General features: G+C 40.7%; 1 protein-coding gene across 1 annotated transcript in view; it reads right to left on the reverse strand.

The window, feature by feature from the left end:
* bcap31 (B cell receptor associated protein 31) overlaps positions 1-24,360 on the reverse strand; it is a 35,899-nt gene extending 11,539 nt beyond the window's left edge. The window contains exons 1-5 of the mRNA XM_034207307.1: positions 24,195-24,360; positions 20,299-20,391; positions 14,013-14,113; positions 13,573-13,717; positions 6,543-6,678 (exon numbers count right to left, since the gene is read on the reverse strand). Of these exons, the coding sequence (XP_034063198.1) occupies positions 6,543-6,678; positions 13,573-13,717; positions 14,013-14,113; positions 20,299-20,390 (474 nt within the window). The 5' untranslated portion in view covers position 20,391; positions 24,195-24,360. The remainder of the gene's footprint in view (positions 1-6,542; positions 6,679-13,572; positions 13,718-14,012; positions 14,114-20,298; positions 20,392-24,194) is intronic.
* Between the last annotated feature and the right edge of the window lie 1,181 nt (positions 24,361-25,541).

Here is a 25,541-nt window from a genome sequence, read left to right on the forward strand (position 1 = left end):
GTCGTTTAGTGCCGTATTCGGTCGTCCTCGTGTGGCCGAATGGTCTATATGACACTAAACAGTAACGCAAACGGCCGTTTTCGTCCTGGTGTGGCCGGGGCATTAGTACCCTGGCACTTAGTACCCCAGGGAACTAAGTACCAATCGCGTTCACACCGGAGTTCTTTTCCCTGAGGGAAGATTCCGCAAATGAGCCGCTGACGTCACTTCGTCTTCTTTGGGTTTACTGGCAGGCCTCAAAAAACTTCATGGCGTATACTGCCGGCCGAAGTCCCCGGAGTTGGGGACTGGCTTCAGAAGAAGCTGCTGGGACTCCCAGCAGCTTCTACTGAAGCCTTCCGAGTAAATCGCCAGAACGCCGACACCTCCTCATCTCCACCGCTCCCATGTTTTCTTTTGTGTTGCCATAAGTTATTCTCTCTCTGTTGGTGCGCGGGGCTAATGCTAATAATGCTAATGCCAGCAAATACAATGGCGGCTTTTACGGGGCGTGGTTTGCAATTCGCCCAGCCAATAGAAATAGGTGCTTTTTTGGTACCACCTTTCTAGCAGGCCCTACAAATGGGGGTAAAAGTTCCCGGCACTAATGGCGCGTTTCCACTGCAGCGGGTAGCTCGCTTTAAGCTTGCCGAGCCGTGCGGGGCCCGTTTTTGGTTGCGTTTCCACTTGGCCTAGTTTTGGCCCGGGGCTACTTTTTCACCTTTTTTCTGGCCCGACTAAATCGTGGTTCTAGGGCCAGGAACAACCAGGCTGAGTCGGGCTGAGTATGCTAAACTAGAGAGAGAATCGCTGGCAAGGGGGCTACAACTACAACAAGATGAACATATTTGACCGTGATTTAATTGTAATACACGTTTCAAAATGATGCCGAAGTAACAACATACTGATACCGGTTAGTAAAAACCATGAATTAATGCTTTGACAAGTCTGCAGACAGACGGCAGGCGAAAAACCCTTTTAAAATGCGTGTTTTCTAAATGGAGCTTGGCTAAGCTAACGTATATATGCTCCGACCGTCCACACTCACAACAACAGCCTATACAGACATAAATAAACCAGTGACTGTATTCGCCATGACACAGGCAGTCTGTGGTTTGTACTTGTTTAACTTTTGTCTAGTTTCTGAACAGATATGAGGAGCTGTGAGCTCTGAGTGCTAAGAGCTAACGGCTGTGTTGTTTTTCTGGGGCTCTCATTGAAGATGACGTCACGGCTCCGCCTACACTGCGTTACTATAGTAACTACTCCAGTTCCTAAACTGTAATGGAAGCGCAGCATTAAAGTGAGCCGGGCCTAATAAGGGCCTAACCAAACCGAGCGAGGCCTGCAGTGGAAACGCGCCATAAGTGCTCTTTTTGGTGTGAACGCGACATAAGGGGTACTAACGGAAAAGTACGGGGAAAAGTACTCCGGTGTGAACTAAAAGGTGTTCACAGTTTCCAGCTATAGTGTTATATTAAAAAGTTTAATTCAGCGTATTTCTATATTCATTTAGAGATCACATGAGTTTCCATAAATGATGTGTGCTCATTGCAGTGGCTATATGCTGTATGATTGTTGCTACTGTTTGGCTGCTGGGGTAGTGGGTGATGTAACTTCTCATTATTGTTTGATTGTTGTACAACGAAATAATAATTGATCAACTATACCTGTTATGTGCAACATATAGTGAAACATCTGTTATGGAAATTGTGAGATCAAATGTATTAACATTGCTGACTGTAAGCTGTATTCTGAAAATGTCATGTCATGTGGTTTGACTGATTAGGTAAAATCCCTGGCGTGACCTTTGAATGTGTGTGAGTGATCAACAGATGTTTTTGCAAGGGGGTTTGAGGACACAACAGGAAGTTAGGATGATAATAATAATAAATTATATTTATATAGCGCCTTTCAAGGGACCCAAGGTCGCTGTACATGGTGGACAAACAAAACAAACAGACAATCAACGGGCAAACCAAATCAATAAATAAAGGAAGCCGGGGGACCAGAAAAGGGCTAGGGCCCAAAGGCCAGGGTGAACAGGTGTGTTTTTAGTGATGATTTGAAGATGTCCAGGGAGGCAGCATTACGGATCTCGGCAGGAAGTGCATTCCAGAGGGGGGGGGGGGGCACAACACTGAATGCCCTGTCACCAACAGTTCGGAGGCGAGAGCGGGGGATGGAGAGCAGGCCCGTGTCTGAGGACCGCGGACTCCGAGAAGGGGTGTAGGGATGGAGGAGGTCCGATAAGTACTGGGGGGCGAGGGTATGGAGGGACTTGTACGTGAGGATGAGTGTTTTGTATTGAATCCGGGACTTGACCGGCAGCCAATGTAGGTGGATGAGGGTGGGGGTGATATGGTGCCATGGCTTGGTGTGGGTGAGAAGCCTGGCGGCAGAGTTCTGGACATATTGGAGCCTATCCAGGGTTTGGCTGGGAACCCCGGACAGGACTCCATTGCAATAGTCCAGACGGGATGTAATGAAGGCGTGTACCAGGGTTTCTGCCAGAGTCAGAGAGAGAAGGCCGGATTCTGGCAATGTTTTTTAGGTGGTAGAAGGCGGATTTGGTGACAGCTTTGACATGCGCCTGGAAAGAGAGGGTGGTGTCCAGGATGACTCCCAGGTTGCGGACTTCAATGGAGAGAAGCAGGTCTCCAACCTTCTGGAGCTGCGTCTTGGGAGCCACAATCATGAGCTCTGTTTTATTGCTGTTGATTTTGAGCAGGTTTGATGACATCCAGTTTTGTATGTCCTGTAGGCAGTTGACAAGGGATTGAGGGGGAGCTGAGTGGACGGTTTGGTGGAGAGATAGAGCTGTGTGTCATCAGCATAAGAGTGAAAGCTGAGACCATGTTGGCGGATGATTTGACCAAGTGGGAGCATGTAGATAAGGTGTCATCTGTTTCCCTGCTGCTCTGTGTAGGGTGTGAGTTTTGCATACGGTGCAAGGGGGTCTCAGCTGACCTAATCAAATGTTGTAATGTAACTAAGCTTTGATAAGAGAGACTGTTTCACTCAGAACAGGACGTGCTCTTCTAAGAGACGTCATACTTGCACACACACACACACACACTGTAAAGAGAGGGGACGGACCAGACGAAATCAACACCAGCTGACTCACTGCTTGGGGTCTCCTAGGAGTAGGGTTGGGTATCGTTTGAATTTCCACGATTCTGATTCTACTTTTCGATTCCGGTTCTCGATTCAGATTCTTTGAGGGGCAGGGTAAAAAAATGATACATGCTTCTTCCACCAAAAAAAATACATTTATTCGAGATACTTTTACACAGGTTAGTTTACAGTAATATTCACATTAATCAGTCTGTTTATATTCACTGCTATGTACCTGTAACCTGAGAACCACTGAAGCTACAACAATGCAACAGTCCAACATTTAAAAACAGTTCTTGTTGAGAAAAACAAGCATATCTGCCTTCTCAGGCATACCGGGAAGAAATGTTTGAACATTTTAAAGTAAAATGCTTCAATCTGGTGCTGTTATGAATGTTGTTACATCAAGGCCGAAAATTAGGATGAGCACCAACGGCCAAATATTTGTTTTCCCTCCCAGAGCTGTCAGCGCAGCGCCTCCACAGATCTGGCGCACTAGGCGAACATCATCGCCAGTGCAACGGGCCGGTGTAGGTACCATATCTGCTCGGGGTACCATATCTGCTCGGATATGGTACCTACACCGGCCCTGGTCCCAGGTTACGCTGTAGGAAGTGTAGGTACAACGCTACATTTCCCGCCCCGCCGCGTAGGCTACGGAGAGCGGCGAGAAACATTTCCTCAGGCATCGAAAAGCGGAACCGAAATTCACATTTCTAAATGATTCCGTTGGAATCGAAATGTACCCAACCCTACCTAGGAGTGAACAACGAATGAGAAGATATGAAGGGAGGAGCAACCAACACAACTCCTTCCCGCTTATGTGTATAAATACTGTAACATTTCAATACTGGACACTCTTGTTCTGACTGGCTGTAGTGATACGTATATCGCACGGTGGTAGAACTTGAGTCCGGGTACTCTGTATTTTGTACGGGGTACTCTGTATTTTGTACGTATTTCTGTACTGTTGCCTTTTACCAGTAAACTCAGCTTATTGCTGATCTCATATCTCGGTGTCTGAGTCCTTCTTATAGCAGACCACTCATCAAGGGACGGCGCGGAGCAGAGGTGAACCTTCCACCACCGCCATTGGGTGGTGCTCCAACAATCACGCCTTTTGACTTTTGTTCCTTTATTAAGCTTATAATACTATTTTGAAATAAGCCTTTGTGCAGAATGAGTACTTTTTAGTTGCCAAGACATTTGCTTGAGTACAATTTTAAATTCAGGACTTTTACTTGAAATGGAGTATTTTAAGACCATAGTATTTCTACTTTTAAGGATCAATGAAATGTGTCAATATGAAATGTTAATTTATTCTATGTTGTTATGCGGTGTATTGGTTATGTGCTCTCATTTTAGTGAATGTGTTATTATATATGGAAGCGGATAAGGACCGCATGTCAATTCAGACTTTTCAGAAACAAGTCAGAATTTTTTAATTAAAGTCAGAATTCTGAGATTTACACAAAATCAACTAATAAATCTCAACAATGTATTTCATGTGAAGGATGTCAGAGGGAGGATGGAGTCAGTGTCCTCGACAGAAACATGTTACACTGATTACATGTGAACATGCACACACACAAGTTGTGTCACCATTCTGTCAGATATAGTGTCATCTGTGAGTGATTGAGTGTGTGTGTGTTTGAGAGAGTGTGTGTGTGTAGCACTGCACACATAACTGACCTTCGAGGCTCAGACAGATATATCTCTCCCTCTCTGTGTACGTGTGTGTGTGTGTGTGTGTGTGTGTGTGTGTTGACAACACGGCGTTATACAAGGTTTGATCTGCGCTCGGATGCGTTCCCTGCAGGAATTCAGATCCCGAGAAAAACCAGTAACTGAAGCTAAACTGAAATATAAATCACATTATTTATAGGAGAATTCTGTCAAAAGTAATACATTATCAAAATATTCACCTTCATCTTAGCCATCCATTACCTCAGATAGAAAACTGATCTGCATGTTACCACTTTGTCCTTTTCTTTTTAAATGTACTAACATTAAATAAGCTTTAAGCTACATATATTTTCCTGAACATAACGATTTATAAAATGTGGAAATACTCGATGAAATGGGATTATACAGTCGGACAAAAGAGTATGTATCCTTTGGCATTTTTATTTACATACATTTATAATACTTAAAGGTGGACTCCCCCTCTGTGTTTGCAATATTTCATAATCAACCTTCTATCCACAGGGTTATGTGATGCCTTCAAACGCTTGTTTCCTATTCTTTAAATCTAAATTTTGACATGCAAAAATAATTTATTATCTAACACTTCCTCCTCCGTTTTAACCTCTGAATGTCCATTTAATATAATTAATGGGTATAACAAAAGTGTTGTTTATATCTTCCTTTAGTATATTTACATTTGTTATATTATTCTACAAATCAACCTAATTTTTATTAGAACATTCTGGTGCATTGCTACAATTAATTATTTTTAATTTCATGTAAAAAAGGACATTTTATTGCATCTTGCACATTTTGCGCGGTCAATCTACAATAAATTAATTGGTGAGAACAGGAATGTCTTTAAGATTTCATAGGGAACTTCCTTTCTGTTTCTGTGGTGGAGGATATTAAACTGTGGTCTGTCTGTGTGTGTGTCTGTGTCTGTGTCTGTGTGTGTGTGTGTGTGTGTGTGTGGGGGGGTGTGTGTGTGTCACATGCAGATGAAGCAACTTCTCCTTTTAGCAGCGGAGTGCTGGGTGATCTCCTAACCCCGGACAAACACAGGTCACATTACCACAGAGTGTGTGTGTGTGTGTGTGTGTGTGTGTGTGTGTGTGTGTGTGTGTGTGTGTGTGTGTGTGTGTTGAGTCCACATTGTGAATGATGAATGAGACAAAGATAGTGTGTGTTATGTTTTGCCCTCTGAATATCTCCAGTGTTTATTTTGGAGCAGCTGCCCCCCACTGGTGAGTTGAAGGAACAGCAGCGTCTCACCGCTTTTTCCCTGAAATTAATTAGTAAATTAATGTTTTATGTTGTCGTACAATGTACACGGTTAAATATTTGTATTCTTTTGTATTATGTATTTAGACATTTCATTTAAACTTCACGTGCAGATAGAAATATTATTTGCATTTGATCTTTTATTGAACATTGTATTTTAACCTCCTTTGTAGCAAAAAAAAAAGATTCGAATTGTTTTTAAATATATATTTCTTTGCCCATTTTTACTTTTTATAATTGTTTTATTCCATTTAAATCTTTTATAAAATGGAGCAAGGAAACCCAGTTGCCCCCGGGATAAATTAAGTATTCAGATTCTAAGTGATGAAATCGACGCAATGGGAGTTGTATGAATGAACCAGAACAGTGAAGTTGTGAGTCGGACAAATAAATAATTCCTTATGAAGCTCGATAAATAATAAATTGTGTGTGTGTGTGTGTGTGTGTGTGTGTGTGTGTGTGTGTGTGTGAGTCACCTCTTGTAGCAGCTCGTTCTCCTCCATGTATTTCTTGGCGGCGTTGCTGGCGCCCTCCGCCTGCTTCTTGAAGGCTTCGTTGGAGGCCATGAAGGTGGCCTGCTGGGAGAGCAGCGTGGCCAGGCGACGCAGCAACCTGCACACACACACACACACACGTGGTCAAAAAAGACTGAACGCGTAACCTTCAATGTCAAAGTCTGAAATCAAACCTATAAATATTATGGGATCCAATGTATAGGTTTGTGTAACTCTTCCAGTGCTTGAATACAACACTTGGTTAACTGGCATGAAATAGTGAGAACAACATAACACCACCTGAGCTCCAAAACAACCTGCTGTTTGACGTACGTGTGTGTGTGTGTGTGTGTGTGTGTGTGTGTGTGTGTCTTAAAGTATACTAGGCCATCCATAATGTAAAGCCTAATATAGCCATTGAGAACTTCACACACACACGCATAAATACATACAGTAATGACTAACACACATTGAGTTTCCCCTGACAAACCCAGCTGAGTGTGTGTGTGTGTGTGTGTGTGTGTGTGTGTGTGTCATGGTGACGCAAAACAGGGGGGGAACCTATCGAAGACACCCTCCCCCAAATTCCTGTACATCTCTACAGACAGTGATTGAAAGGAGCAGTCTGCTTGTGGAAGCAAAATATTTAGGTTGTGTTTATTATTGGTATTATTTTTAGTTTGGACTGCACATGTATTTGGTTATCATAACATCAAGCAATAGTGGCCTGGGTATCACTGTAATACGTTGGTTTCACTTTGAGAGTATTACTTTTGTTTTTCTGTCGAGTTTCAGCTCCTACTTTAGTGATCATTTGTATTCATTTCTTTATTTAACATCATGAAACATATGAAGCTCAGCATGGACTCTTTTTGAACGGGACCCAGCTAAGATTCTCATTTAGCCTCAGTGCGACTTGAACATGGATTTTAATAATATGTTTCTAAGATAATTTATTACGACGCAGACTGCTGAGTGAAGTTGTTGTGAGATGGTCAGGTAGAAATCCAGACTATAATCCAACAAAGATACATGTTTTTAAAAGTTCTTATGTAACACAACAAAAAAGCCATTCACAGCCGTTTTGATCGTTGAAAAGGAAAAAGGTGAATTTGTTGGGGGTTATTTTTAGCGGCAGGTTAATCCACATTTGGTGCTCTAGTGAGTATTTGGGGCAGCAGGACAGTGAACGGGGGGGGGGGGGGGGGTTTAGAATAACGGTGTGGATCTTTGATGTGTATTTTATATACCACTCCTTGCACACTTAAAGGTGGGGTATGTAATTCATTTCAGAAACACTTGTTATATTCCATGGAATGCTCTCAACATCCCGATAGCGATGAATATATTAAATGCTTTGACAATAAATCCATACAAAAATTTCATCTGTGGAAGCCGTGGCGCTGTAAAAAGCTCGACCAATCATATGAGCCGGCCCGGCTAAAGTAACTGGATGGCCTACCTGCCTGTCAGCCTTCCATCTGGGCACAAACTTATCTCTTGCCCTCATTGGTCATGTGCGCGTTCGTGTGTGTTGGAGGAGGGGCTCTGTAAGGAAGTCTGAAGGAAGGGGCAGATTTTTTCCGGTTGTGTATTTTCAAATTCTAGCGCACTCGAGCTGGTTTCTCCATTCTTACCTACCCCACCTTTAATGTTCAAAATATCCAACTTTTTAAATTGTGTTTTTTGCCCTTCATAAGGTTTATTTGCCAGAGTCTACATATTTGTATCTTTTGACAATGAACTTGTAAATATTTAACTTTATAATTCTGTTTTAATTTCTTTTTTGAGATATTTATATTTTGTTTATTTTTCAAATGACGTGCAATGCCTTGTTTGAACATGCTGCTGTAACGTAATATGTTTAACATCAATAAGGTATATCTTATCTTAATTAGAAAGACAACAGAGGCGCTCTACAGCACAGCAGAGACGATAAATCACGCTGGAAGTTATATCAGAGTCTGAACTGGGAATTAAAACATTTGGTACATCAACAAATCAGTTTCTTTCTGATTCGTCTGCAGAAGAAGATCCTCTCAGAGTTCTGAAAATAATCTCATCAGCTGGCGGCGCTTCAGCCTTTCCAGAAACGTATGCTCCAGATATATAGGTTTATTTTCTCTGAGTCACAGCAGACGGTCAGTGAGCGGCTCGGTCTAAACGCTGGAGTCTGTGTTTCAGCAGCTGCTGCATCACATGCTGCGATTCACCAGCAGCTGCAGGGGGGGGGGGGGGGGTACTCAAGTACTGTACTTAAAGGTCACCTATTATGCAAAATCCTCTTCTTCATGTCTCCTCTCTCACCGCTCCGTGAGCGCCCCCTAGTGGTCCGTGAGTATATTGGTAAAAAATGTCACATTTGAAATTAATTAATTTAAGTTTTCCGCACTCTCGCGGGAATATCTCCGCAATGGAGCGAGCTTAAGTTTCACTTTCAATTGCATGATATAACCCAGATAAACACCTTCATCAGACATGTGGCCACTTGTTTGTACCATTTTCAGGCTATTTGTAAAAAACGATGTGTTTTTGGATATTTGTGGAGTAAAGTGGTCCGCGAGTGTTTTTTTATTTATAAGTGGTCCTTGGTATGAAAAAGTTTGAGAAACACTGCTCTACATCAACATGTGTCCCCTCTTCTTCGTGTCTCTTCTACATCAACATGTGTCCCCTCTTCTTCGTGTCTCTTCTACATCAACATGTGTCCCCTCTTCTTCATGTCTCTTCCACATCAACATGTGTCCCCTCTTCTTCATGTCTCTTCTACATCAACATGTGTCCCCTCTTCTTCATGTCTCTTCTACATCAACATGTGTCCCCTCTTCTTCATGTCCCTTCTACATCAACATGTGTCCCCTCTTCTTCGTGTCTCTTCTACATCAACATGTGTCCCCTCTTCTTCGTGTCTCTCTACATCAACATGTGTCCCCTCTTCTTCGTGTCTCTTCTACATCAACATGTGTCCCCTCTTCTTCGTGTCTCTTCTACATCAACATGTGTCCCCTCTTCTTCGTGTCTCTTCTACATCAACATGTGTCCCCTCTCTATCGTGTCTCTTCTACATCAACATGTGTCCCCTCTTCTTCATGTCTCTTCTACATCAACATGTGTCCCCTCTTCTTCATGTCTCTTCTACATCAACATGTGTCCCCTCTTCTTCGTGTCCCTTCTACATCAACATGTGTCCCCTCTTCTTCGTGTCTCTTCTACATCAACATGTGTCCCCTCTTCTTCGTGTCTCTTCTACATCAACATGTGTCCCCTCTTCTTCGGTGTCTCTTCTACATCAACATGTGTCCCCTCTTCTTCGTGTCTCTTCTACATCAACATGTGTCCCCTCTTCTTCGTGTCTCTTCTACATCAACATGTGTCCCCTCTTCTTCGTGTCTCTTCTACATCAACATGTGTCCCCTCTTCTTCGATGTCTCTTCTACATCAACATGTGTCCCCTATTCTTCGTGTCTCTTCTACATCAACATGTGTCCCCCTCTTCATGTCTCTCTAATCAACATGTGTCCCCTCTTCCTACATGTCTCTTCTACATCAACCTGTGTCCCCCTCTTCTTCATGTCTCTTCCACATCAACATGTGTCCCCTCTTCTTCATGTCTTTCTCCATCAACATGTGTCCCCCTCTTCTTCAGTCTCTTCTACATCAACATGGTCCCCTCTTCTTCATGTCTCTTCTACATCAACATGTGTCCCCTCTTCTTCATGTCTCTTCTACATCAACATGTGTCCCCTCTTCTTCATGTCTCTTCTACATCAACATGTGTCCCCTCTTCTTCATGTCTCTTCTACATCAATGTGTCCCCCTCTTCTTCATGTCTCTTCTACATCAACATGTGTCCCCTCTTCTTCATGTCTCTTCTACATCAACATGTGTCCCCTCTGTGGAAAGAGACTCTGAAAGTTTCAGGAACAAAGATTCTCTCTCTTTTTGATCCATTTCTATAAAAACCTGTCTGAAAATGAGCTGATCAGATTTTGGCCACTTTATGATGTCATAACGATGTGTTAGCCAATCAGCAACCAAGGTAACCCCCCCCCCCCCCCCCACCTTATCAACTGAATCTCCTCCTAGAGCACCATTGAGTTCTTTGTAACCAAATGTCTCTCAGAGGGGCGTGGGGAGGGCTCCTTATTTTCATCTAAAGTAACAGACAGAGAATCAGCACTTTGGAAACAGGGCTGAAACAGAGGGGATTATGGGTAATGCTGCAATGATCTGTTTGGTGTTTCAGCCAATCAGAGACAGGTTCTGGATATATCTGAGACCTGTGATATATTGATGAAGAACAGTATAATAGGGGACCGTTAAGTAAAGCTCATTACATCTCCCACTTTGCCTGTTTTTAAATCTTGTTTAAAGACCCACTGTTACAGCCGCTGCTACCTTGTGCCTTTAACTGTGTGTATGCAAATGAGCTGTGCCTTCCGATGCTGTGAGTGGCCGTCCCGACCTCGCAACATTCGCGGGGATTGGACAGACGTCACTCAAGCCCTGCCCGCTGCTGCCACGTCATCCGGGGGAGGAGGATAAAGGCTGGGCACGAACATCCGTCTGGAGGCCCTGTATTTTGTGACAGATGCCTCAACCCTCTACTTGTGACAAAGCCCTCATCCTGTGATTCTGTTAGACTGCGTAGCGGTGTATTTTCTGTGCCTCGTTAGACTGCTTAGCAGTATATTCTGTAGGGTTCTGTGCGATCTCACTGGTTAGCAGTGTGTCGTGGTATTCTGTGTTTAGAGTAGGGTGTGTGTTGCGTAGACCCAGGTTAGCTTAGCTCCTGTAGACCCGCATTTAGATTAGTGACATTGTGAAGCAGCTTAGACCCAGGTTAGCTTAGCTCCTGTAGACCCGCATTTAGATTAGTGACATTGTGAAGCAGCTTAGACCCAGGTTAGCTTAGCGCCTGTAGATCAGAATTTGTGTATATTGCTTAGACCCCGGTGATTAGCACCAGTTGATCAGCAACAGCTGTGTTTCCACACAGTCTCCTTTTGTTTAGTGTTTTGTTCCACTTTAGAAGTGAGGTACGTTCATTCTTTTGTAGCCTACTGCGCAACTCTCTTTTGGAGTCCTGTGTTAACCCGTAACAGTTTGGGCCGTTGTTGGTCCAGGCTGTTCGTGTGTTTATCCTTGTTTTGTTCAGTTGCCGTCATAAATAAACCCACCGGTAACCAATACCAATTACAAACTGGTCGTGTCGTTTCCCTTTTTACCCCTAGCAAAGAGGGAACGTAACACCCACTTATTCTCCCGTGCGTTTGCAGCCCACGTATAAGACTTGTGCTTTTCAATTGGGGTTTTATTTGGTTTGAACGTCATGTATGAGAGTTTTAAGTTTGTGGCATTTATTGCCTCGTGTTTTACATTGGTTTAATCTTGTCTGATTTTTTTATTTGTTTTATGTCTCGTCTGATTTTTATATATATTTACTGATTGGTAGAAAGTTGGATTGGACATCTCCAAATAGCACTTGAGTATTTCAATTTATTGCCACTTTATACTCCATGACATTTGAGAGGCAGACTTTGCCTCCACTTTATTTATTTAACACAGTTATTTTTTAACATTACAAATAAAATATACTGATATGATGCAATCAGGGTCGGGATGGGCGATATGTAGATGAGACTATTACCTCAAAATCCATACCGTGATGATCTTATGATTGCATTGTTTATTGTATTGATTGCCATAACATATGTGACCTGCTCCATCGAAATCAGTCGTATTGACCCAAAGACACATTTTGAGTTGTATACACTGCTGGAAAGAGGAGATTCCTAGCTTTCTAATGATATCAGGATTGTTTTTGTTCTCCAAATATTAAGCGAAATATGTCACATTATATAACGACTGTCACCGAGTCATCAATTTGAGAAAAGGCCTTCAAAGTTTTCTCTTCTCTGGAATCCATCGATCTGATTGGTTATTAGCAAATGATCAAAGTAGTACGGAGGGAAGATATTTTCATTTGGATTACTGGTCTGGGGGAAGCTCGCGAGTGTGTGTGTGTGTGTGTATATATATATTTTTGCGTTTGTGTGTATTATGTTTGTTTCCCGGGGAAACCCCTCACGAGAAACACCGGCTGTTGTTACGCCTGCTGTGACGTCAAGTTACTCCGTTCTCCGCTTGTAATTATGCCGAAGCTTCAAAGTTGTATTTATCATCTGAATTTGCCGAAACAAGTTTAATATTCTGAAAGCCAACACTTTGTTTAATTGAAATCAGATGAAAACAAACTCTAAGGGACCCTGCCGTGTTATCTATGATTACTCTACGCTTACATTCATAATGTCAGCCGGAGGAAGGGGGCGGCGCTGCGGAAGAGCAGGGTGCGAGTGAGAGCTGTCATCATCCCTTTACAAGCTTCAAAATGTATTTATCGTGTGATTTTGGAAATAGAAGTTTCATATTCTGAAAGCCAAGACTTTGTTTATTTAAAATCAAACAAAAAACCCGAAAAACTATTTTTTTACGTAAATCCACGTTTATTTTGAAATGAGCTGTTCCGACTTCCGACTGATTTCGATAGAGCGGGTCACACACATGCTAGAATTCTCCTTGTTGTTTAAAGCAGTAACCTAAGAGTCCTATAAGCACTAATGGCATTTTATTAACCACCATTTATTCTCACTGAAGAATACACTCGATGATGTGGTCGATATTTAATTATCCCTTCACTTGTATAACCTGCAGTTAAAAAGTGTTCTCATTTGATCACCACTAACATCCCCTCAGCCTGACAACCAGCTGCCCTCCAATCACGAAAACTCATGTCACAACTCTGAGAAGGGTTAGCCAATCAGGGACCATGACAGATTTACACCTCAGAGGCTCGTCCAATCAGAGTCAGGCGGCAGGATTTACACTGTACAGTGAGCGTTTCTCAATGGAAACACACACAGCTGCACATTCTTTCCATCCTACTGTAACCATCCTCGACATTTAGACCTGTGTGTGTGTGTGTGTGTGTGCGTCTGTGTGTGCGTCTCACAGGCAGAGCAGCAGGGCGAAGCCGGCGATGTACTCGTTCCTCTGCGCTCTGAACAGTTTCATGTGGATGTGTTCGATGGCCGTGGGATTGTTGGTCAGATCCACCTTCTCCGGCACGCTGTACTTCCTCACCTCGCGGAAAGCATCTGCACACACACACACATTAAAACACACAAAGAAGAACAACATCGTCAGTGTATCCCACAAGTTGAGTAGTGTCCAGTTGCATGATGATGAACTTAAAATGTTACACAAAACCAAATGTGCTTCACCGTCTGAGATACGTTGATTGAAACTGAATCAACTACAAAGAGCCTAATTAGACTTATAAGGATATTTTATTTGCTTTATTGATCACCAGAGAGTCATTTGGGTGTTGCACAGCACAAAGACAGAAATAAGGAAGGAGGAGAAGAAGAAGGAGGAGGAGAAACAACCTACCGATGAGCAGGAAGACGAGGATGGCGATGGCCACCATGAAGGAGGTGTTTCCATAGAGAGCGATGGTCTGGATGATCCGAGACTTAAAGATCTTGCTCCACCTGCAGGAGCAAACACTCACATTATAACACCAGGGTCTATGCAGGAATCACATGTAAGACATTTTAAGACCCTTTCCATACATTTTAAGACCTCATCGCCACTTGGAGTTTTAACCGGTTACCTTGGCGACACACTTCACCTCACATTGACTATATAGAGTATTGATTGTCCTTCCTCCTTATCTTCCAACCATTTGGACGCAGACTTGCATTTCCCCATAACGATGCTGTTTAACAACCGGCGTAAACGGACCTTCACGCTATCAAGCAGTGAGGGTGCGATGTCCTGTTCAGATGACGTCAGATCCAACGGGATGCCATCAATAAACTACACAGAATCTCACTACACACCTACGCAATGATTACATTCAGGCAGACTGTGGAATACAACCTCTTTGGACAATTTATATACTTTTTGAAAACAAGCTACAAAATGTAATACCTTGGAAAATGCCCTTTAATACTTTTTAATAGCCTTCATTTTCGCTAAATTCATTTATCAACTTTTAATACTTTTTAAGACCCCGCGGACACCCTGGACACAGAGTAGAGTCGATATACACAGTAATAGATGGAATACAGTCAGACAGCTGAGGCTAGGGCTCCATCTAGTGGAAACAACACATCTGAGGGAAATGTCCTTATAACCAGATATTAAAAAAGTGGTAGAAATGTTATCTTGAAGGGAAACAGCACTTGTGATTAGAAGGGAAAGTTACGCATGGAAAAATATTAGTGTTAAAAAGTGACAGACAAAAGGGAGGATTTAAATAGTTTCTCTCAGAGTTCATACACTTTTACACCAATGATTTTCAATGACTTCTCCAGGACCTTTACCTAATTTTCCATGACCAAAAACATAACTCTCTCAGCATTCCACTGAAAATGGTTTATTTTAACATGGAACAGGAAAATAAGGTCTGCATCTGAAACATGTTGTGCCTATCTAAAACAAATTCAATAGGCTTACTAGCTTCCACTCGCTAAAGCAACTCAAATCTCTCACCAGCAAAACACCTCGTCAGTTAAATTCCATTTTACGTTTCCTTACTATACAGTATTTATTATCGTTATAGTATTACTATTTCGGCGATTAGATAAAATATAAATTATATTTGATGCAAATTTAGTTAAATTTCCAAAACTTTGGGAAAAATATTGTTTTCCAAAACTTTTCCAGGGCCTGGAATTAGCATTTTGAATTTCCATGACTTTTCCAGGTTTTTAATGACCGTAATAACCCTGAACTATTTAAATATGCAATACAAAAATATGATTTATGTTGTATTTGTACATCTTTACTACAATTACAGTATAAAAAAATCATTATTGATAATTAAAAAAAAGACAGAAATGTGATCTTGAAGGGAAACGGCACTTGTGATTATTCAGGAAAGGCTGTTAAAAAGTGAAAGACAAAAGTGGGGAATTATTTGATTTTAGATGCCAAAAATGTACAACTCTTTACATTTGGAATAACCCAATTTGATGTATTTGTACATCTTCACCATACTTTCTGCAAGTTCAGTATCAAAAAACAATAAAAATAGGACATCAAAACCAACGAAATGTAGAAATCCCAAACCTATCGATTCCCTATTTTAGTATTTAAAAAAGGACCAAACCTTCAATGTGTTTTTGTGAGATGTAAAATACTAACATTCCCCTTCTTATTTCAGGTTGGTCGCTTTTTATATTTTCACAATTCTATAAAACAAACCTTTTTTCTACTTAGTTTTTGAGCTTTATCTGGGAGTCGCAGTTGAGATAAGATTTGAAATAGTGGCTCCTTATTTGTTCTAGGAGTCCCTTTTATCAAATCAAAAATTCCTTATATTGCGTTTGTCTACTTTTGAATGGAACCACTCATTCTCCAGCAGCTTCTAATGAATCGTCAGACTTTGTACAATCACTGAAAGGCTGAGTCATGGGGTGTTTCTCAATGTCGAGGACGCTTGCTTGGTAGGACATGTCTTCCGAGTCACTTGCTTCAGAAGCGAGGCAAGAATCCTTCCTAGCCTCGGAAAACGAAGAATTGTGGAATAGGCCAACAGGTGTGCGTCATATGCGAGGCCCCGCCTTAAATGGAGCACTATTTCCACCAAATATTAGGAAATTGGTCCGTGCGCAAAGCATTGTGGGGATTTTAAGACCGGAGGATACACATGTGCAGCCTCGAAATTTCTGGCTACGAAGTACGCCGGCCTCGGTAGAATTCCAAGTATGCTGGACATTGGAACAGTCCTTCGGCGGCACTCGATGACATAGTATGCTTGAAATAGTGGCTCTGGAGCAGCCTTCCTCGACATTGAGAAACACCCATGGATGTCTCTTATATATTTACTTTCAATCCGGAACATCCCTCAAGAGTTTCTGGGGATTTTTTGGTGATAAAAACCTGCTGACATCAGCTCTGGGATCAGAGAAGTGTCTGTTCTGAGAGTTAATCAGAGGTCGGTTTTAATCTGCTTCACACAGAGCGGCTCCGTTTCAGATAACTGTTTGAAATCAATCCAACTGGAACTGTTTGACTCTCAGCGAACGCTCAAACACCACATTCACAAACTGTGTGAAAGCTGAAAATGTCTAGCAGAGCGTCGTAGTTTAGGAACGATTTAGGAAGCTTATGATGACAAGAAAAGGAGAGACACTTAAGTCTGAGTGGAGGTGCGGTTGAGGCGGTTGCTAGGTGACAGGGCGATATAAAACAACAATAAGAAATAATTAAATGCACTCGTAATGATAGTGGAATAAAATAAATAGTGACAGATGTGCCAAGAGGAGATTTCTCTTAGACTTCAAATCAAACTGCAGCCGAGGCCCCAGGTAGAACATCCTACACAGAATCAAATCTATTGTCCAGGAAACTATTTCATTTTGGCATTTATTTTCCTTATGTTTAAATGTTGAAGCCGACAAAGAATAAGGGCAGACTTTAACAATGGTCATCCCTTTCCCTCATAAATAAACATATGCCTTTCCGGTGCCAATATCTCCTCCACCTGTCTCTAATACCAAATCACCCAGAGCCTCAAGATGCCTTCAAAATAAAAAGCATTACCAACTCAAATGTACTCAAAACTGTGCTGCTAGGGTACTCACACATACAAAGCCGTGGCAGCACATCACCCCCACCCTCATCCACCTCCACTGGCTGCCGGTCAAGCCCCGCATAACCTACAAAGTCCTCCTCCTCACCTATAAGTCCCTCCATGCCCTTTCCCCCCAGTACCTATCGGACATCCTTCAACCCACATGCCCCACACCAACCTGCGAACCTTCAGGGACAGAGCCTTGTGTGGCAGCCCCCACCCTCTGGAATGCCTTCAAAAGGGCTCTCAAGTCCCATCTGTTTGCCAAGGTCTTTGGCCCCGAATGGATTTGTTGTTGGTGAATGAGACAGTGGGTGTTTCTCAATGTCGAGGAAGGCTGCTCCAGAGCCACTAGGATGCTACGTCATCGATTGCCGCTGAAAGACTGTTCCAATGTCTAGGATCCTCGGAATTCTACCGAGGCCGGCGTCCTTCGTTGCGGGAAATTTTGAGGCTGCACATGTGTATCCTCCGCGGTCTTAAAATCCCCACAATGCTTTGCACACAGACCAATTTCCAAAATCTTTGGCAGAAATCGCGCTCCATTTAAGGCGGGGCCTCACATATGACGCACACCTGCTAGCCTGTTCCGAGGCTAGGAAGGATTCTTGCATCGCTTCTGAAGGACCTGACTCGGAGGAACCAAGGAAGCGTCCTCGACATTGAGAAACACCTCCTTTGTCTGACTGCCTTTTGTTATGTTTGTTTTTGCTCCTGTTCTTCTCTGTAAAGCGACCTTGGGTCTCATGAAAGGCGCTATATAAATCCAAGCTATAATTATAATTATAATGATCAAATGACTCAACAAAACAGAAAGAAAATAAATGTTTACTTATTAAATATTACCCAACAATGACCAGCTCCAGCAATATGCTTAACTATATCATTTAGTATCTATATAATAAAAGGAGTAGTGTGTTAATATTATTTCAGAGACGATCTGTTGAGTCAGAAGCCATACCTGCTTACACACTATTTGCGCTGTAGCCTAATCACATGCTTTTACCGTCAGGGTTTATAGATTTTCTATCTTCACGGTCTACTGTATATTTTTAATGCTGTTTTAAATTCTATTTTGAGATGTTTAAAATCCTAGTATTGTTTATTTCTACTCTTTCATTTCTACATATGTGCAATGCCTTGTTTTGTTGTTTTTTATGCTGCTGCAACGCAAACATTTGGGGTCAATAAAGTACCTTTTATCTTATGCCAACAGTTGTTATATTCATTTGCATGTTGATTTCCCAATGCTGGCACTTTTAGTACTTTGATTCCAGTTGATCTTATCACACCCACAATAACTCAATCTCCCTGCAAGATCTAATCTGTAGTGTTTCATTAACTCAGCGTAATAAAGCTTTTGGAGATGATCTCTTAAACCCCGTTGTCTTTTGCCATTTTCTCCTCTGCTTTTTTCAACTCATAAGACTGTCCAAAGTCTTCACTACTCCTAACATTTATTCACCTTAGGAGCTCACTTCAAGGTCTGAAATGTCGGTTATAAAACATTTTTCTTAATCAGGATCTAGTCCTAAATGTAAAGGGACATTCTTAAACTTCATAATTCTAAGATCTTTTTATTGTTATTTTGTCCCTAGGAGCCATTCTTTGTGCTAGAAAGCTTTATGAGTAAAGCCTCTGATTCAAGCCCTGTTATTACTACTGAAACGTCAATAAACTATACTGAAATCAACCTGATAGACGTCACACTCAAAAGACTTAAAACCAGTTAAGCCCCATGCCCTCGGTTGCAACATCTTGCAAGAAACAGCATCCGAGGGCTTCTTAACATTTAACAAACTATGAATGTGTCATACCCACTTAAGAGAAAAAAGATTACTTTACCCCTTTTAGAAGTGAAGCTATGGTAATTTGTTCTGGGAATGTCATTTTCGAGCCTGAGAGCTGAAAAACAGGCTCAGGGCTTAAGTAAAGCGTTAGAAAACAAACATCGGTGTTTTGGGAGACAATTGCTTGGTTTGTACGAGTCATGCATCATGCTCTCTCTTTTAGAATGAATAAATACAAAATACAGTAAAGTTATAGTCAAATGAATGAACATTGCACCACGACATTCAACAAATAACATCGATTCATTTGGATATATTGCTAACAGTGTAAAGGTAGGTAAACAACGTGTAGCCTGTCATGTCGGAGAGCAAATTCACAGCATTCTTTTCTACCAAAACGTCTGAAAGAAATTGCCGGATACAGATTCATTCTGACAATAAATACAAAAGACAGGTGAGTAGTTGGACAGGTGAGTAGAGAACTAGTGCGGAAATGGACAGGTGTGGAAATGGACTAGTGTGGAAATGGACAGGTGTGGAAATGGACAGGTGAGTAGAGGAACTAGTGTGGAAATGGACAACAGGTGTGTGAATGGACAGGTGAGTAAATGGACAGGTGAGTAAATGGACAGGTGGGCAGAGGAACTAGTGTGTAAATGGACAGGTGTGTGAATGGACTAGTGTGGAAATGGACAGGTGTGGAAATGGACAGGTGAGTAGAGGAACTAGTGTGGAAATGGACAACAGGTGTGTGAATGGACAGGTGAGTAAATGGACAGGTGAGTAAATGGACAGGTGAGTAAATGGACAGGTGAGTAAATGGACAGGTGAGTAAATGGACAAGTGGGCAGAGGAACCAGTGCGTAAATGGACAGGTGAGTAAATGGACAGGTGAGTAAATGGACAGGTGGGCAGAGGAACCAGTGTGTAAATGGACAGGTGCGTAAATGGACAGGTGGGCAGAGGAACCAGTGTGTAAATGGACAGGTGCGTAAATGGACAGGTGAGTAAATGGACAGGTGGGCAGAGGAACCAGTGTGTAAATGGACAGGTGTGTAAATGGACAAGTGGGCAGAGGAACCAGTGCGTAAATGGACAGGTGAGTAAATGGACAGGTGGGCAGAGGAACCAGTGTGTAAATGGACAGGTGCGTAAATGGACAGGTGAGTAAATGGACAGGTGGGCAGAGGAACCAGTGTGTAAATGGACAGGTGTGTAAATGGACAAGTGGGCAGAGGAACCAGTGTGTAAATGGACAGGTGAGTAAATGGACAGGTGTGTAAATGGACAGGTGAGCACCAACCTCTTGGGTGAGATGAAGGGGATGCAGAGCAGCAAAACGAAGAAGACTTCACCGTAGAGGAAGGTGGCGACGGCCGTCCACTGCAGACTCATCCTGACAACAAAACACAAACCTGGCATTAATGTTTACACTTTTCAAAATAAAACCACATGTGCAAAAGTACAAGGCCCGAAGCCGTCAGTCCACAGTGACGAAGTTACCTTCGTCACATCTTAAAATAGCAGCAGAATTAAACAGTGAATTTTATTCAGCTCCAATAAAGAAAAACTGTTTGACTTTTCATTACTCTTATTCTCATTTGTTTTGGGTGCAACGATACATGGCTACAGTTTTATTGAGCACGAGATGTCTTTATAAAAGTGTGAAAATAAATTAGATTCAAGCATTAAAACATTTTAAAAAGGTGGAATAAAGTACACAAATAATAAAATTAAAAAACAATAAATAGCAAATAGAAACATATCTAAAGTAGCAAATACATATATGACAAATAACACAAAATAAAATATTCTGGATATATTCAAATGTTATATAAAAAGACCAGCAACAGAAATATTGACTTCTACTACAGGAGATGATTACGCCTGCCTTATCATTTTATTTTGTAGTTTGAATGTTCACAAATATCTGCAGCTTCAGAAATGTGTCTGTAAGGTTTGAAAACAAACGCTGAGCTGTAACAACACGCAGGATATACTACAACTTAAAGGTCACCTATCATGCTATTTCCAGGCATATATTATGGGTCTCAGATAAATATATAAAACATGTCTATGAAGTGTTTTGCTCAAAATACAAACAGATCATGCATTTTAGACATCGCTCTATTTCAGCCCTGTTAGAGAAACATTGATTTTGGGTCCTTAGGTTGAAAAAAAAAGAAGGAGGCGGAGCTAATGTCTGCTCAGAATTCTACCGGAGATTAAGTTAAATTCTGCTGTGATAAAACGCCATCCTGTTCTAAACCACATCAAGGATTATCTCTGAAACAGTATGGAGCTCAAATGCTTTTTCTCTTGCGGGTTTATCACAAGATGAGTTCCTTTTTTTATTTCCTGCTTTTTAAACATGTGCTCTCCAGTACAGGTTAGCTCTGAGTGTTAGCGAGGCTTGCTAATGTAAACAAAGACGAGATTACGTCCAAAACACGTCAGGCATTGTTTCTGATAGCAACTCTCTGTGGGTCCGCCGCCGATTTGACTTCATATCGGCAGCAAATCTGGATCAGCTCGTTGTACCTCCGTTTTTAGAGATTTGGGTACGGAGGAAAAGAGAGGGTTTTATCTTGTGACGCTGCGCGAGTTCCCTGACACACATATTTATGTGTAAAATACATCACAAAGTGCATTTTGCATGATAGGTCACCTTTAACATCGAGAGAAGCTGAGAGGATAATTAGAGGCCGGGTGTGATGAGTTTATTTTTGGACGTGTCAGAGAGCAACAGTTTGTAAACTTGATTTTGTAAATGGGTAATAGTATTAGAACAAATTAGGGCTGCTCGATTATGGCAAGAAATCAGATTATTTTGGTCAATAATTGATATCATGATTATAAAAAACGATTATCCATTTACTTTGAAAACAATCATTAAAAAAGAAAAAAATGGATTACCCTGAACTTTAAGTATAATTCAACTGAAGAAAAAAAACTTTTACTTTTTAAAAAAATGTAATTAAAATAATAGTTTTATTTTGATTACGTTGTTTTCGTAATCGTTGCAAGCCAAAATCGTAATCGAGATTAAAATACGATTAATTGCACAGCCCTAGAACAAAGATGCACCAACTTGAGCTGAAACTAAAGTTAACCTCTGGTTCAGTTTCATCATCCAGGTCAAGAGCTCATCAAATCAAGGTAAGATCAACTTTATTGATTACAAATTGGGATTTTTGTTTTGCGACAGCAGCATAAAAAAACTAAACAAGGCATTGCACATAATTAGAAATTAAAAAGATTATAAATAATTAACAAAAATATAAATAAAACAGAACTAAAGAGTAGAAAATATACAAGTTTACCGTGATGGCATATTACATTATATTGAGATTTACTTCAAATGCATTTTTAGAGAATTCACTTGATCCTTTTTACATAACAGTTCATGCATTTTGCAACCGTACACCACAAATAATTAATATTTTTATTTTGTATACCCCATAAATTACAGCATTCATTTACCCATTAGATTCTCATTTTTAAAATACATCTTTAATGAACATATTTGGAATCTTCCCTGAGATCTAAGACCAGGGTAAATGCAGGAATCCTGAAGTCAAATGTAATTCCTTTTAAGACCCTTTCCATACATTTTAAGACCTCATCTCCACTTTGAGTTTTTAACCGGTTACCTTGGCGACACACTTCACCTCACATTGACTATACACAGTATTGATTGTCCTTCCTCCTTATCTTCCAACAATTTGGACGCACACTTGAATTTCCCCATAACGATGTTGTTTAGCAACCGGCATAAACGGACCTTCGCGCGCTATCAAGCAGTGAGCGCGCGATGTCCTGTTCAGATGACGTCAAACCCAACGGGATGCCATCAATAAACTACACAGAATCACACTACACACCTACGCAATGATTACATTCAGGCACACTGTAGAACACAACCTCTTTGGACCATTTATATACTTATTGAAAACACGCTCCAAAATGTAAAACCTTGGGAAATGCCCTTTAATACTTTTTAATAGCCTTCATTTTCACTAAATTGATTTATCAACTTTTAATAAGACCCTGCGGACACCCTGGATATGTTATTAGCAAACGACTGCCTCTGTACATCTGTTTACTTGTATCAGTATATTATACAAGATGCCAAAGTAAATCAAACGTAATGTATGCGTAGTCCCTCGTTACTGCTAGGTAACAAAAACAGAAACATTACAAGTCAAAATATTTAAGTTGGTAAATACATTCAAAAGATAAAATACATGGTATTACATGTATACATGGTATTATCAAGTTAAAGAGATCACAGTTCTGATTCTTGAGCCACTGTAATCCAAATTGCAAAATATGTAGGGCACTCATATTGCTAAAAGCCTATAAACAACATATAATTGAATTAAACTAACTAAAGCCAGGGTGGAGGATCAGCTGACCAGTGGGGTGGGTGTGGCAGCAGCTGTGTCATGCAACACTGCAACACACTGCCAACATCTCAGTGAAGAAACACACTGAACTTTGGCTTATTTTTGGACATTAAAACACACATTAAGACACAAGCAGCATAATCAATGTCCATACACTAGTTTCTCATAGTTTTCTTTCTCTGTGGAACATAAAAACGTATATTTTTCTATTTAGAGGGACAGATTGAGTCCTTAAAGGTGATTTCAATAAGGATACACGACACACCTGGCAGGCTACATGTAAAACCTGTTTATTCTCTATTAACAGCTAAGATAGTGTTTAGATCTCGTCTATTGTTAAAACATATTGAACTACATCAACTGCACACCGCGTGAATATCGTTTAGGGTACATATATTAGCTTGAGTGAAACAGATTTAAGTATATCAAGTTAAAACAGACAGATTATAATAACGTGTATTTGTTGGATTTTGACAGGAAACCCAAGTTGTTTTTAAAAATGTGAATTAGTTGAGCTAATAGCGGAATGTCTTCGTGTATTTCCTGGAAATTAGCCACTTAGCTTGTAGGCCCCGTCTAGTTCCTGCTTTGTATTCAGTCAGATATTCATGTGTAATGTAATAAATCGTGTCTCCATGTCTGGGGTTTTCTCTGGAATGTGTGATGTTGAAATATCTGCTAACAACTTGATTGACTAAGTTAACAAACTTGGCGTTAAGTTAGCAAGCTAAACTAGTCAGCAGATGTTAGCTATCACAGGCTTTGCTAAGATAGCACCAGGTGAACTTACCTGAGACTGAGACTATTCCCGCAGACACAGAGAAACTCAGGAAACACGGCGCTCTTCTGACGAGCTTCAAACTCTCTACTAACTGGAGTTAGCTTGTTAGCTTAGCTTCCTGTTGTAAACACGTCCTGCTTCCGGGTTTTAATGCCAGCTCATCCAGATCCCGGCATTTGATTGGATAAATCGATGCAAGTGGGAGGAGTCAATATGTCACTTCCGAGTTTTTACATTTCATATTATTATTTTGTTGTACTTTTTGTACTTTTTCGTAAACATAGCAATTTTGAATTACACACCGGCAAAATACAGTTGTGTGAATGTTGTCAATGTATTACACTAATCCCCCCCCCCCCCGTAAAAAACATTCAAAAATAATAAACAAACAAAGAATTGAAATATCACATTAAAAAACAATAAAAAACAATAAATAATAGTCATAATGGAAATATATAAGTAATAACAGTTCAGATATCATTATCGACAATCGATTAACTATATAAGATATGTTCAGTATATATTAAGACTATTAAACGTAAATGTATTACATTTTAGTTTTTTTATCATTTAATTGTATTAAGTTGATTTGAAAAAATTATCATTATTATTTCTATTCATTTGTTTGAATTTATTGTATCCTTTTATTCTCGGTGTCTGTTTTACAAACTGATCAAGGACACCATCAAGAGGTAACAACAAGAGTGTAAAACTTGAGAGTTTCTGTTTAAAATTGATTTTGTTTTTGTTTGTTTGTTTTGTTGCAAATATATAATAACGTAACATGTATAGCATTAGATCAATACAAAATACTTACATATACAGTGAAAATAGGTGTTTTTAATTTGATTACATCTCATATATTTCTGACAGATTAGTATGATTGTTTTCGAATCTTAGTTTTTATATTTATTTTGATGTAAATACCCCTTATTTAGTTATTTTCCCTTTTTACCCGCAAGGTTTATATTGTATTATATCATGTATTATGTCACCTCTTCTGACCGACAGGGGGAGACATTGTCTGCAGGAAAGAAACGATCTCCGTGGTTCAGATAAGGAAGAGGAAGAGAAGAAAAAATCGGCATCTCACTCTGATTGTTTTCCCACTAACTATAACAGCTCTCTATTTCTGCAGACACTGCTCTCCAATTACTGGTCAGACTGTTTCCACAGTAAATTATTAAGTATGTAGAGACAACTTTGAAGATACAGGCTATAGTTATTTATAGATCCCTGAGGGGAGATTTGTTTCTTTTATAATATCAGTAGCTGTTTTGCATACAGAGAACAACACATTGCATTAAAGAGTCCTCTCCTGCTGATGTTCAGGTGTATATCAGTATGTAGTGTCTC

This window comes from Gymnodraco acuticeps, unplaced genomic scaffold (assembly GCF_902827175.1).
Source record: "Gymnodraco acuticeps unplaced genomic scaffold, fGymAcu1.1, whole genome shotgun sequence".
Classification (NCBI taxonomy): domain Eukaryota; kingdom Metazoa; phylum Chordata; class Actinopteri; order Perciformes; family Bathydraconidae; genus Gymnodraco; species Gymnodraco acuticeps.